The 12226-nt window shown below is 41.1% G+C and overlaps 1 protein-coding gene across 3 annotated transcripts in view; it reads right to left on the reverse strand.

Moving 5' to 3' along the window:
- Window positions 1-12226, reverse strand: part of Myo1b (myosin IB) — a 174532-nt gene that overhangs the window by 89487 nt on the left and 72819 nt on the right. For all 3 annotated transcript variants that reach the window (XM_076866621.2, XM_076866620.2, XM_076866619.2), the window contains exon 4: window positions 1435-1529. In XM_076866621.2, coding sequence (XP_076722736.2) covers window positions 1435-1529 — 95 coding nt within the window. The remainder of the gene's footprint in view (window positions 1-1434; window positions 1530-12226) is intronic.

Here is a 12226-nt window from a genome sequence, read left to right on the forward strand (position 1 = left end):
GAAAAATCAGAATAACTTGGGAAGGTTCCAAAAGGCTGAGTTAAGACCCCTGGATAGAGGCAGAATTCAATTCAACTCTGAGAGAGGAAGAACTTTTAGATGAACCCATCTGACAAATTCAATGAGCCACCTTACAAAGTGGTAAGACCTCCATTGCTACAAAAGGAAGAGTCTGGCTGTCCCATGTGGAAGGTCTTATGTGAGATCCGTTCCAATTTCAAGATGCTATGCTTTCTATTACTAAGAATTTTACATGTCAGTCCCTTTCCCTCCATTCTGTACATCCAAAGCCTAGGATGTGCACAACCCTGCTAAGAAACAGGGCACCATGTCTCCAAGCTCTCAAGAAAGAGAACTGGACACCTGCCTAACCACTCTTCTTTAGGTACACAGCGGCAGGAAGCGGGTACTCCTAGAGGAAGTGGAGGAAGGAGTCCATGTAGAAGGAAAAGCCATGTCAAAACAGAGGGTGAGGCTTTCAAGGCCCAAATCTAAGAGCTTTTGAATGGATTCATCAGGTGACTGTCCAGCTAGGGCGGGTTTTCTTCTCTTGATCCATGGGCATTCCAAATATTTAAATCTGATAACTAAACAAACATGCAAAGCACAAACACTTAAAATACCAACATTTACATATAAAAGAAATAACCAATTAGGAGATTCTTTTTTATACAATAAAAAACATTTTTCAGATAAACTTATGAAAATACTTGCACCCTCAGCCTCCTCTCCACTGCCTCATCAGTTCCATCAACAGCAATTTTAACATTTCCAAGTTCAGAGTCAGAGAGGACAGCCCTTTTGAATCTTTCCAGGTGGCTGAAGATCCTATGGAAAATCAATCTTCACACTCAAAGCCACAAATCAGATGAAAGCACAAGCAAGAAGCACAACCCCTTCCTTTGGGGGCTTGTTTATTGGAGAGGTTGCCAGATATCTAAAATATAAATGTGTGTGTGTGTGTGTCTGTTCTCCAGGGCTCAGCAGGAGACTTGAGTGAAATTATGCATTTTCCTGGTGCTTTCCCTCACTTATTAACAGAGATAAGGTGAGGTGTGGCCTTTCCAAACCAGAATAATTTGTTATTCCTTGGGGAAGTATATCAACTCTGTAAGATCACACAGGCTGTGGAGTCTTGGAGAAAAGGTGAGGCCTTAACATACCCAGAGACCATGTTAGCAAGGATCAGAATCCAGCAACAGATCCCCACATGGTTTGGAACCCCAACTGTTATCTGGCTTCTTCAGGTGACAGATGCAGTCAAGTCTTCTCTTGAAACTCAGCCTACTCTCACCAGCAACCTCCTGCAAAAGCAAGGCTCCTGGGGCCAGGAAGGTCTTGCTGAGGAGGCCCTACATGCCCTCTCCACTGTAGTTACTGAGCACAGTGTTGACCTTCCACTGAGAAGGTCAGGTTGTTTGGTGGTGGCCTCACCTGTTTTTCCTGCTCCACTCTCCCCTGTAATGAGAATGCATTGATCTTTATCTTGATCTCGGAGGGATCTGTATGCTTCATCTGACAGGGCGAAGCTGCAGGGAAAATGGAAAAAAGTCCTTAGAATTCAGCTCATTAGAACACTTTATCAGATGTAACTCTGGATTCTTTAAAGGGCCACTCCAACATGCTTTAGAGAGTAAGCCAAGACATCACATTTTATTTCCTCCAAATTCTTGAAACAAGTCAGGAAATGCATTCTTTGTGGCCCATGTTACCCTTTCCCATGCATTCTCTGTTAAACCAAAATGGCACTGATTTACTGGACCCTATAGGTGGGTTTTATTTACCCTCCATGCTATACTGATGAATCTTTTTATTAAAGTCTAGGTAATTCAGAGAACCAAGGAGAAAACATTATGCCCCATGTCTACAACTGAATAATGTTGAGAACTTTCCAGGCAACACACTAGAGTTTCAATATAGTGAGGAAACGACCAATATATGGGAATGGAAAGATAATGGGAGGAGGGGGGAAAAGGACAGTCAGGGTAGGTAATGAATGACGGGGTCAGGAAGATGGATTGGGCTGATTCAAAAGGAAATAAAATGCTAATACCTCCAGAGCACTTCCCCCTCCTCCAACCTGTTGCCAAGGTTACCCATCTCCAGAGAATTGTTCCTCCCTACAAGGAGTCCTTAATGAGTGGCCCCTGGGTGGCTCCCTTCCTGCCTGTACCCCCCCCCCCAGCAGTTTCATTCCCACCCTTGGATCACTCCATCTTTTGGTCATGTAGGAAGGATGAGAGGAGGGGGCATGAGAACAAAGGAAATCTAAAACCTATAAAAGGGGCAAGACACCCCCACTCCCTCAGGCGCCAACTTTAGACCTTCTCTGTTCCATCCTTTAAATAAAACTTTTTGCTCTTGCCCTTTGTGTTTCTCAGGTGTTCAATCTTCAACACAGGAGGAACAGGACTTGGAACATAGTATCATCTCTGTGGCATTTCCGTCACGAAGCTACTACATTTACAATAAATGCAATCTCTTGAGACCCATCAGGCACTATTGGATTTGTTGTGGTTCTTGTCCAGTCCTAGGCTCCTCAGTTCCTCACTCTGATTACCAATGACAAAGGGCACCTCACCAAGGAAGAAGGCCAGTCCTCTTGCTGACCTCTCCTTCTTCGAAATGTACTAATAAGTTTTGATCCCCCTAGCTATTTGAAAAATACTTCTAACAATATGGATAATGTATTTACAATAGATCTTCCTTTAATTCATTTGTTCACAAGCACTTACTGAGAGTCTACTATGCATCAAGAACAAGCCGAAAATGTGGTGATTAATCAGCATTCAGCCTCTTTTATGAGTTCTCAGTCAAAAGCACATGAGTAATTAATAGGAAATATCTAGCCAAGACTTTGAGCCCAATAAAGACAAGCAAAGCAGTGTAAAACGAGGCAAGGACCTCAGGGGGTAGAACCTGGAGGAAAAAGAACCTTCAAGAGGTAGAAAAAAGGTGGTCCTACAGAATTAATCGGCAATGCCCGGCATGGTGGTGCACTGCCATAACATCAGCAACTTGGAAGCTAAGGCAGGAGGATCGCAAGCTTGAGTGCAGCCCCAGCAATTTAGCAAGACCCTCAAAAACTTAACAAGACCCTGTCTCAAAAAATAAAAAAGGACTGAGGATGTAGCTCATTGGAAAAGCTCCCCTGGGTTCAATTCCCAGTAGCAAAAGAAAAGCATTAGCTGGGCACAAACAAAGGTCTAAAATATGATGATAAGATGGAGACAGGTCAGGGAGAGCATTTATGAGCAGTTCCATTGTGCTGGAAGGCAGAACATAAGGTAGAGGGATGAGAGATGAGCTGTCGAGATAGACAGGCAGATTCCAAATTAAGAACAATAGAGTCACATGGAGCCACACTGCAGGACTGTAAACAGGAGAGTAGCTAGATTAGAAAGTCATTAGAACTAAGAACAGCAACATTTACCATGTATTAGAATTGTCCCCAAGTCCTTTATGCTTAATCGCTTTAAATCTCACAAAAGTAGCACAAAGCAAGAACATAATTTGCCAGGGTCACACTGGCAGTATGACACAGTGGAGCCAGAACTGATCCCGGCTCTTCTTCACTGGCATTCAGCACCTCTGCATTTGGGCTAACTCGCAGGAAGACAGGGGAGCCTGAGAGGGAGGGAGACTGGTGAAGAACCAGGATGCAGGGAGAGGTCATATCTGGCCATCTAGACCACACAGGGCTTTCCCCACCACTTTTCTTCTGAAGGTGTGTGGACGCATTATATCTAGTAAATACCTCCCATGTGCCAGAAGCTGAGGGAGGGGGAGATATCCTTATGTTCATAATGGAATTTAATATTCAACAAAGCTCTTCAAAGTAAATGTCAGGCATCTCAAGGAAAAATCATCCTGACAGGTAACCGGAGAAGCCCATGATCCCTTTCTCAGGAGGGTACTTGCTAACTTGAACCCAGAAATACTAGGAACTACATTCTTCCCCGTCGCACGTGTTCTCTTACAATGATTTGTTAGCATACCTTATCCTCCAGCTGGATTTCGGTAAGAGCCTAAAAGACAGTTACCCTGAGCCTTGTTTTGTAACCTTCACATCAATGAGCCTATGTCCCTGCACATGTAATAAATAGATTCTAAACATATTTTTTAATGTTGTTTTTAAGCAACAGGTTACTCTAGCTTGCTCATTTGAACAGTGTACCCCTGACTCCTTCAGGATCTCAAAGCCTTTCAAACCATTCTCTATAAAACCACAGCCATGCTTGAGACCCAAGGCAGCTCAGCGTTCTCAGTCTTCTCTAGCATTCTCTGATTCCCAGGGCAGAAGCAAGCACCCACCTTGTGAACCACCACACAAGGAGGATGGTAGGGAAGCAGAAGATGAGGCAGAAAACATCTCAGATGTGACTCTTGGGTCCCAGATCTGTACCTCCCCACCTATGTGACCTCCAGCAAATCACTTACCCTGGCAGAACTTGTTTCTTATCAGCCACTTTAGCAGAATAAACAGAAGTATATGGAGGTGCTTTAAAAAGTACAAAGCCCAGAATGAATGTCAGAACACCTCTGTGTATCATAATTAGTTACAGAACCATGCTTCTATCCCCTACCAGAAAGAGAAGCTTCTAGTGGATTAGGGGCTTTCTATCAAGGTTCCATTCACAGCACTATTAGCCTAAACCATAATCAATACCAAGAAACAAATGAATGAATGGGTGGATTTTCTCCAAGCAGGGGCAAAGCCAGCACTGGAGTGAGCTCTGTGAAGAACAGTAAACACTGAAGATTCAGTTCTCCTATGGGCTTCGTGCAGGCAAGGAAAGCTTTGCTTACATATCTTAATTAGCCTTCCTCTCCTCCCACTCCTCCAACTTGCAAACAATAATTCAGAGATGCCACTTCCATTATCATCTTTGTTAAGCCATGCAGGAAAGCACACTTTGGCAAATGCAAGTAAAGTTTTCCAATCATACATATTTATGGAATATATGTATGGATCATACACCATGGACTGTTTAATTCAGGCCTTTGAATTAAAGTCCTCCTAGGACTGCAGTTTATCTTTGTACACCATTACTAGATCCACAGTAATGGAAAATGACTTCAAAACTGAGTAACCACATAACACACACAAGAGATCATCAAATGACCCTCCATGGATCTACTGCAAGCTAAAACACCTAAGCTGAACTAGCTTATTTTTTGTTTGTCCAAAAAAGATGTAGTCACCCACAGGGAATTGGTTCAAGCACCTTCCCCTACCCATCTACTCCACTCCTCCTGGATAACAAAAACTGCAAATGATCAAGTCCTTTATATAAATTGGTATAGTATTTGCATACAACATAAGCTTATCCTACTAAATAGTTTAAAGCATCTCTAGACAACTTATAATACCTAACAATGTAAATGCTATGCTAACGGTTGTTGATACTTTATTGCTTAGGGAATAATGGCAAGAAAGTGCATACATGTTCAGTACAGATGCCATTTTCTTCCCTAATATTTTTGACCTCAAGATTGGCTGAATCAGGGCTAGGATTGTGGCTCAGTGGTAGAGCACTTGCCTAGCACGGGCGGGAGCCAGGTTCGATCCTCAGCACCACATAAAAATAAAGGCATTGTGTTGCGTCCATCTACATCTAAAAAATAAATTTTTTTTTTTTTTTTTTTTTTAAAAGATGCTCACCTTTGAAAAAAAAAAAAAGGTTGGATGAATCCATGGACCCAGAGGGTGAACTCTATCCATGTATCCCTGTCCATAAAGACAGGGCTGATTCATCTAATGGAGAGTATAATCTTAACTTAATAAGACAAAGGCTAAAAGAGGTACTTATTCGTTCAAGGCTTTCAATAGCCAATGACTTTGAACTGACATGACACTTTACCAATGAAAATATTTCAGCCTGAAAAAGTTTGTTTGTACTACTGACACACTCATCTCAAGTACAGTATAAATGTGTCATCACACTTACTGCCTACAAACACAGATTTTTCTTTTTTTTAAGACCAGGTAGAGGGCCCTGAAGAGAACACAAGCCCCGTTCGTCTTCCTCTCTGGCAACGTTAGCACATACCCATCCCCAAGGCCAACATTTATAACTGTAAACTGAAACCACATGCCAGTCCTCCAAACCTCTCTATAATTAAGGAACCTAAATAAATCTTAAGAGAAGTTTTTAGTTAAAACCAGTTGTGACCCATATGCTTCTCATTATTTTGTGACCATGTCAGCATTGTTATTTACCACACACAGAAATGAATGGTGAATTATAATACAATGACGATAACGTAAGGGGGGTGAGCATGGTTTCTGACCCACCACATCAAGAACGTGGTTTTACCAGCTTCTTCTGTCCTCTCCTTGAGCTCCAAGAACAATAGGGGCAGGCCCGACATTTCCACACAGCTCCCCTTTGCTTCCAGAGCAGCTACCCAGCTGTTCATGGAGAGTCAAGAATCCCAGCACCAAGTATGTTCACTGCAAGTTTCCCAACAGCTGTATCTATCACTGAGGTTGGGGGTTCATCTGTTATTTTCCATCAGGGTGGAATGCTGGGTTGCACGTTCAACACAGCCCAGCTGCTGCTTACTTCCTCTTCCATCTTATTTCGGTTCAGAGTGTTAATCACAGTGGTTCTGCGTTCGTGGTCATCAGGGGCAATGGCAGGGCTTCTTTTCCAAAACTCCATGCTCCCCACCCTGCCATTTCCTTTCTCAGTTTGTTCACCCCAAGCGTAAGAACCAAAAGACGTCCGTGAAACCCAACACACTGCCACCACTACCTCAGTCCTCTGCTCTCCCAAGCCTTGCCCCACGTTTCAGGTTCTCCAGCCTTTCCCTGGTGAGTCACTTGAGAATGCATTCTTCAAAGCATGCCTCCTCCATTCTTAGGACTTTTACTTAGTTCACAGTACATGTACCAGAACAAAATTTGTCTCAGGGAACCCCTGAACGTCAATAACTGTCTCTACCTTTGCATTTCAAGGATTTTTCTTCAAAATGGCGCTCTGTTGCATTCAATCCTGAATCCTGGTGCATTTTCGAATCACACCAGGGAAACTCCTCTCCTGAATTCAATCCTCTTGATTGAACTGAAATAGCTCAGTCTCAAAATCTGAACCTACAACTGAGATCTATAAATCTCAACTATTTCTTTCCCTTTCTAGCTCTGGATCAGCCCCAAACACTAAGTGTTTCTAAACTAAGCAACCCAAAAATTGTTTTGTTTTTTTTTTTAATGGCTAATCTCCATGTGTTCCATAACTCTAACCTCATATTAAAATGAATCAAGGGCTTAGGGAGTCCACAAGAAGGAAACAGACGAGATGGAAAAGAAGAAACCTGGAGGAATTTTTAAATTTTGTTTTTTAAGGCAAGTCACCACGTTGGCCTTGCTGGTCAAATATTTTGCCGAATTCTTTATATCTACAATGGTCTCAAACTGGTTATTCAGAAATGGTTGCTTAACCTGGAAAATATCACCTTGTTAAATCAGTGTTCTTCCTCCAGACACGCATCCTATCATATCTTAAAGGAAAACTTCAGGGAAAGTAAGTTTTTGACATTATTTTTTTTACCCTGGAAAGCATAACTGTGCTCTTGTCCCATGCCAGTAAAAACATAATAAATTAACTTATTTACATAATACAGGTATTTCCTCAAAGCCATAACACTTATAAGCATTCCTAACTATCCAAGCTTAAGAGCATGAGAAGACAGAGAACAAAAGGAAGCTCTTTTCAAAATAAACAGGCAAAACATACACTATAACGTTAAAAGGAAAGACTGTGAAAACATTCTTGAGACTGGGAATAAATGAATGGTATATGGACCTATAATCAGCTGGAATAATTTCTACATTTTATATAAAATGGTACAATATTTATGGTATATAGAACAACCACAAAGTAGCAGCACAAAGTTATACAGCCAAATAGTGGGGGAAAAAATACATGAAATTGTGAAATAAAAAATAATAATAAGCCAAAAGAGGGCAGGAAAAAAGGAGGAAATCAGAAAATAATTAAATGGTAAACTAAGTCAATCACATGAATTAAATGTGATTAAACATTAAATGTTAATGGACAAAATATTCCCAACTAAAAGGCATGGCATATTGTAATGGGTATTAAAAATAAGATTCAAGCCAGGCGCGGTGGTGCACGCCTATATCCCAGTGGCTCAGGAAGTGGAGGCAGGAGAATTTCAAGTTCAAAGCCAGTCTTAGCAATAGTGAAGTGCTAAGCAACTCAGTGAGACCCTGTCTCCAAATAAAATACAAAGTGAAGCTGGGGATGTGGCTCAGTGGTTGAGTGCCCCTGAGTTCAATCCCTAGTACCTCCCCCGGCCCCCCAAAAAGATTAAATTGTGTGCTACCTATAAAAGCTACACTTAAAACGTACCATGCAAAACATTGATGGGTCAGAGAACACTTTACTTCTCTTTTATACATCTAAACTAAAAACAAATTCCTACTTGCCATTCCAAAATAAGAAAGAAGTTATACCATGATATATGACAGCAAGTACAGGTAAGATTTGTCTTTAAAATTATCTATCACTTTATAGGAATATTTTATGAACATTTAGTTTCTAAGTTCATAAACACTCTTATATCCTAAACAGAAATAGCCCTATTGCTTTCTTTCGGCTACAGAACAGGAAATGGCCTGTTTCTATTGGCTACACATAGAAAAAGTTTCACTGAGATGAATCATTTTAAGATGACATCTGTTCTGTAATGACAATAGTAAAGCATCAAATAAAAGTTTAAAAGTCAGGCTTTGAAACAGGACATGATAAACAGGCACAAAATGTTTCTTAATTCTTTACAACCTTACTGGTTTTCAAAAAATAGACTTTCCCTGCCACAGATCTGATTCACAGACGGCCTGGGTCAACTTCATGCATATCAGGTCTCTCACTATTTTTTATTGGATCACTCAAAAATGTATTTTAATCTTGACAATCAAATGTAACCACTAAGAGGACAAAAATCGCAGCGAATGTTCTATGTATATAAAAAGCATTGTAAAAAACCAGGCATAGAGGCACATGCCTGTAATCCCAGTGGCTCAGGAGGCTGAGGCAGGAGAATTAAGAGTTCAAAGCCAGCCTAAGCAACAACAAGGAGCTAAGCAACTCAGTGAGACCCTGTTTCTAAATAAAATACAAAAAAGGGTTAGGGCTGGGGCTCAGTGATTGAGTATCCCTGAATTTAATCCCTGGTATCAAAAAAAAAAAATTGTAAAACATATGTGTTATAATGTTTCAAGGAAAAATAGTAATCCTACATAATTGGACAAGAAATTCTTTTACGTCAGCATTAGATTAAATAAGAAAAGATCTTTATTTTCAAAAGTTCACAAGATAGTTGCAGAAAACAATTTAAACCTTAAGGTTATAATCTTCTCATGATGAAGCAGCTAGGGACATATCCAAATTCTTTAAGCCCCACAGGCTGGACCACATAATGAAGACCCCCTCGTTTGCCCAGACCCAACAGACTGGCTGAAAATCACCCAACAGAATAAACACCTTTCCTTCTGCAGGACTGACATGGAGGTGGATGGGGCTGAGGGTGGACTGCAAAGGCCAGGTATTGGAGACAGGGGTTAGGAAGCAGATAAGAGGTTTAGGGAGACTAAATTTTCCCAGGAAGGAAAAAACTGGGTTTAAGATATGAAAGCAATAAGGAGGAAACATCTGTCTTCAGGCCCTGGAAGCTGCTCTTTGGAATCCACTAATAATCCCTATGCTGCTGAGGACTTCCTGCTGAAAACTTCAACTGCTTCAGAGAAAACAGTACCTAGAAATGCCCTTAAACTGGAACAAACCAGCACAGGGGCAAAGCCTTCATGCTAGCAGGATCCTGCTGGGGCTTGGCAAGAGGTCCAAAGCAAAGACCAACTCCCGGTCTTTATCAGTCCTTGTCACTACAGGACCTATCCTGTCTTTATCAGTCCTTGTCACTACAGAACCTATCTCAGGAATGCTTCTATCTCCCAGACAATCCCTTAACTAAGGTGGAAGGGTGTGGAGGCAGGGCAGCCCTCTCATTCAGAAAGGCAGGGTTCCCAAGGGTGTTCAGCAACATCTATGAGGGAAGAGGCAGGACTCACCTTGCAGGGCTCTAAGGATCATGATGGAGACCATCTGCCTCTAGAAGCTTATGATCTCAAGGAAAGACACTCAAGTCCCCCAAGAAAGGGAGGTGGGAGAAGGTAATAAATACATCAGCAAACTTCTAAAGACATTCAGAAAAGGGCGGGGCGGGGGGGGGGATGATTTCTACTGAGAAAAATACATCACAGAAAATTGCAAAATCTTAACCGCAAAAGCATATGTGAGGATGGAGGCTGGGAGGAAGCAGTGAGGAAATTAGGTTATTTCCCCTGTACAAAAATTAACCAACACCTGATCTTGGAAAAGAACAAAGAGACAATTGGGGCTTTTAATTCAAACTCAGTAAGGACTCAAGGTATTTTTAGTATCTCTTCCAACAAAAGAATTCTAACAATCATCTTTTATTACCCGACTCTCATTAAAGTAATTGCAGAGTCTACAAGAAGCTTTTCTAGTTCAAAGTAAATGCAACACAAATATTTCAAACTTCTTTTTTTCACAATGTCTCATTTCAATTAATTTTAGAATCAATTTTTATGACTTTATTACAAGCACCTAAAATCCGAGAAATACTTATCCCAGGAGAAGTTACTCTAAAACACTTTTGAATCACCTGTAGGACTGTGCTGAACATAAAGATTTACTCATAAAAGTGAAAAGAACGATTTCAAGTTCTTAGAGTGCTAATATTTTTCACTGATGTTCCCTACAGCGCCACTTGGGAAGCCTCTTTCTGTGTTGATTATAGAAAAATTCTGAGATGCCCGAAGGGCCAGGATAGAGGGGAAGAGAGATAAGGGAAATAAATCAGTTAATGACTGAGATTCAAACCAACAAAAAACTATTCCACATTCCTCAACAAATGTTGAAGCCTTTGCTCAAATCCCAGGTGGACTGAACCACCAGGCACCAGTACATCCTGCTTACAACCCCAACCAGTCTGGAAGCAATGAGCACCTCTCCTAATGGACTGTTCTTCTACCAACATTCCCCGATTTGCATCCCTCCACCCCTCTTATCTACAGCCAGTGTAGACTCAATGCAAACAATTTATGCTTTCCTTCCCTGAATTCTCATTATAAAAATGTTCTTGGCTTCCGGGTCCAGCAGACACCTCCAACCCTACAGCCTTGCTGTTAGTAGCTCTGGAAACTTGTCTCAGGGTGGGTCTTTTTCTGGCTAGCATCTGTAATGGTTCAATAAACTCCTGAATTTCAGAGATCCTTTGACCTCAAGAATTTTGTTTAACAGTGTCTCTTTTTAAAAATATTTTTTTAGTTGTCAATGGATCTTTATTTTATTTATTTTTATGTAGTAGCTGAGAATTGAACCCAAGCCACAATCCCAGCCCCTTAACAATGTCTTTTGCTCTAACTCTGAAATACACATTCTAACATACTTCACATCCACAGCTGAAATAGTTAGATTTTACAGTAAAACCAACCTTTCAAGTTTACAATATTCACATGAAAACTGCTGTACATCATCTAACTGATAGTCTGGGGCACCTGCCAGGTATACAGGATACAATGATGCAGGCATCACAGCTTCATCTCGGTAGGACAGGACACAGGAGGGCCATCCACAACGGAAAACACTGTGCTAGAGACCTGGTGTGCTGCCAGGTACTACAGAGGTGCAGAGAGAGAGATCTGGTCAAGTTATCACAGAGGCATGGGGTAGAAATGGCATTTAAACTCAAAACCCAAGGACTTACGTTTTGGTTAAAAAACAAACAATACACAAAGGAAAGGGAGTGTAGTAGTGAAAGGTTATCAACTTAAAGCTTTGTTTTAAAGCCTCAAGGGACTGTCCAAGGGATGGGTATAAAGTTCCCTGTACAGTACCTGAAATGCAGCAGGGACTCAATAAAAGAGCTAAACTTGTGCGTTTATATTATAAAATCAAGGTCACAAAGCTATTAACATTTGGTAGAACCAGATCAGCAGCCATTTCACAGAGTGGCTACAAAATTCAATTACATAAACAAATATAAATGAGATGCCTGAATAAACAGATGCATGTAATGTACATATATAAATACACAGACCACTGTGTCTACACCACAGTGTCTGGGTTTGCATACATTTTTGCAGAGAACGGAAAATGAATTGGAAAAATAA

The sequence above is a fragment of the Callospermophilus lateralis genome, chromosome 9, assembly GCF_048772815.1.
Source record: "Callospermophilus lateralis isolate mCalLat2 chromosome 9, mCalLat2.hap1, whole genome shotgun sequence".
In the NCBI taxonomy this organism is placed as follows: Eukaryota; Metazoa; Chordata; class Mammalia; order Rodentia; family Sciuridae; genus Callospermophilus; species Callospermophilus lateralis.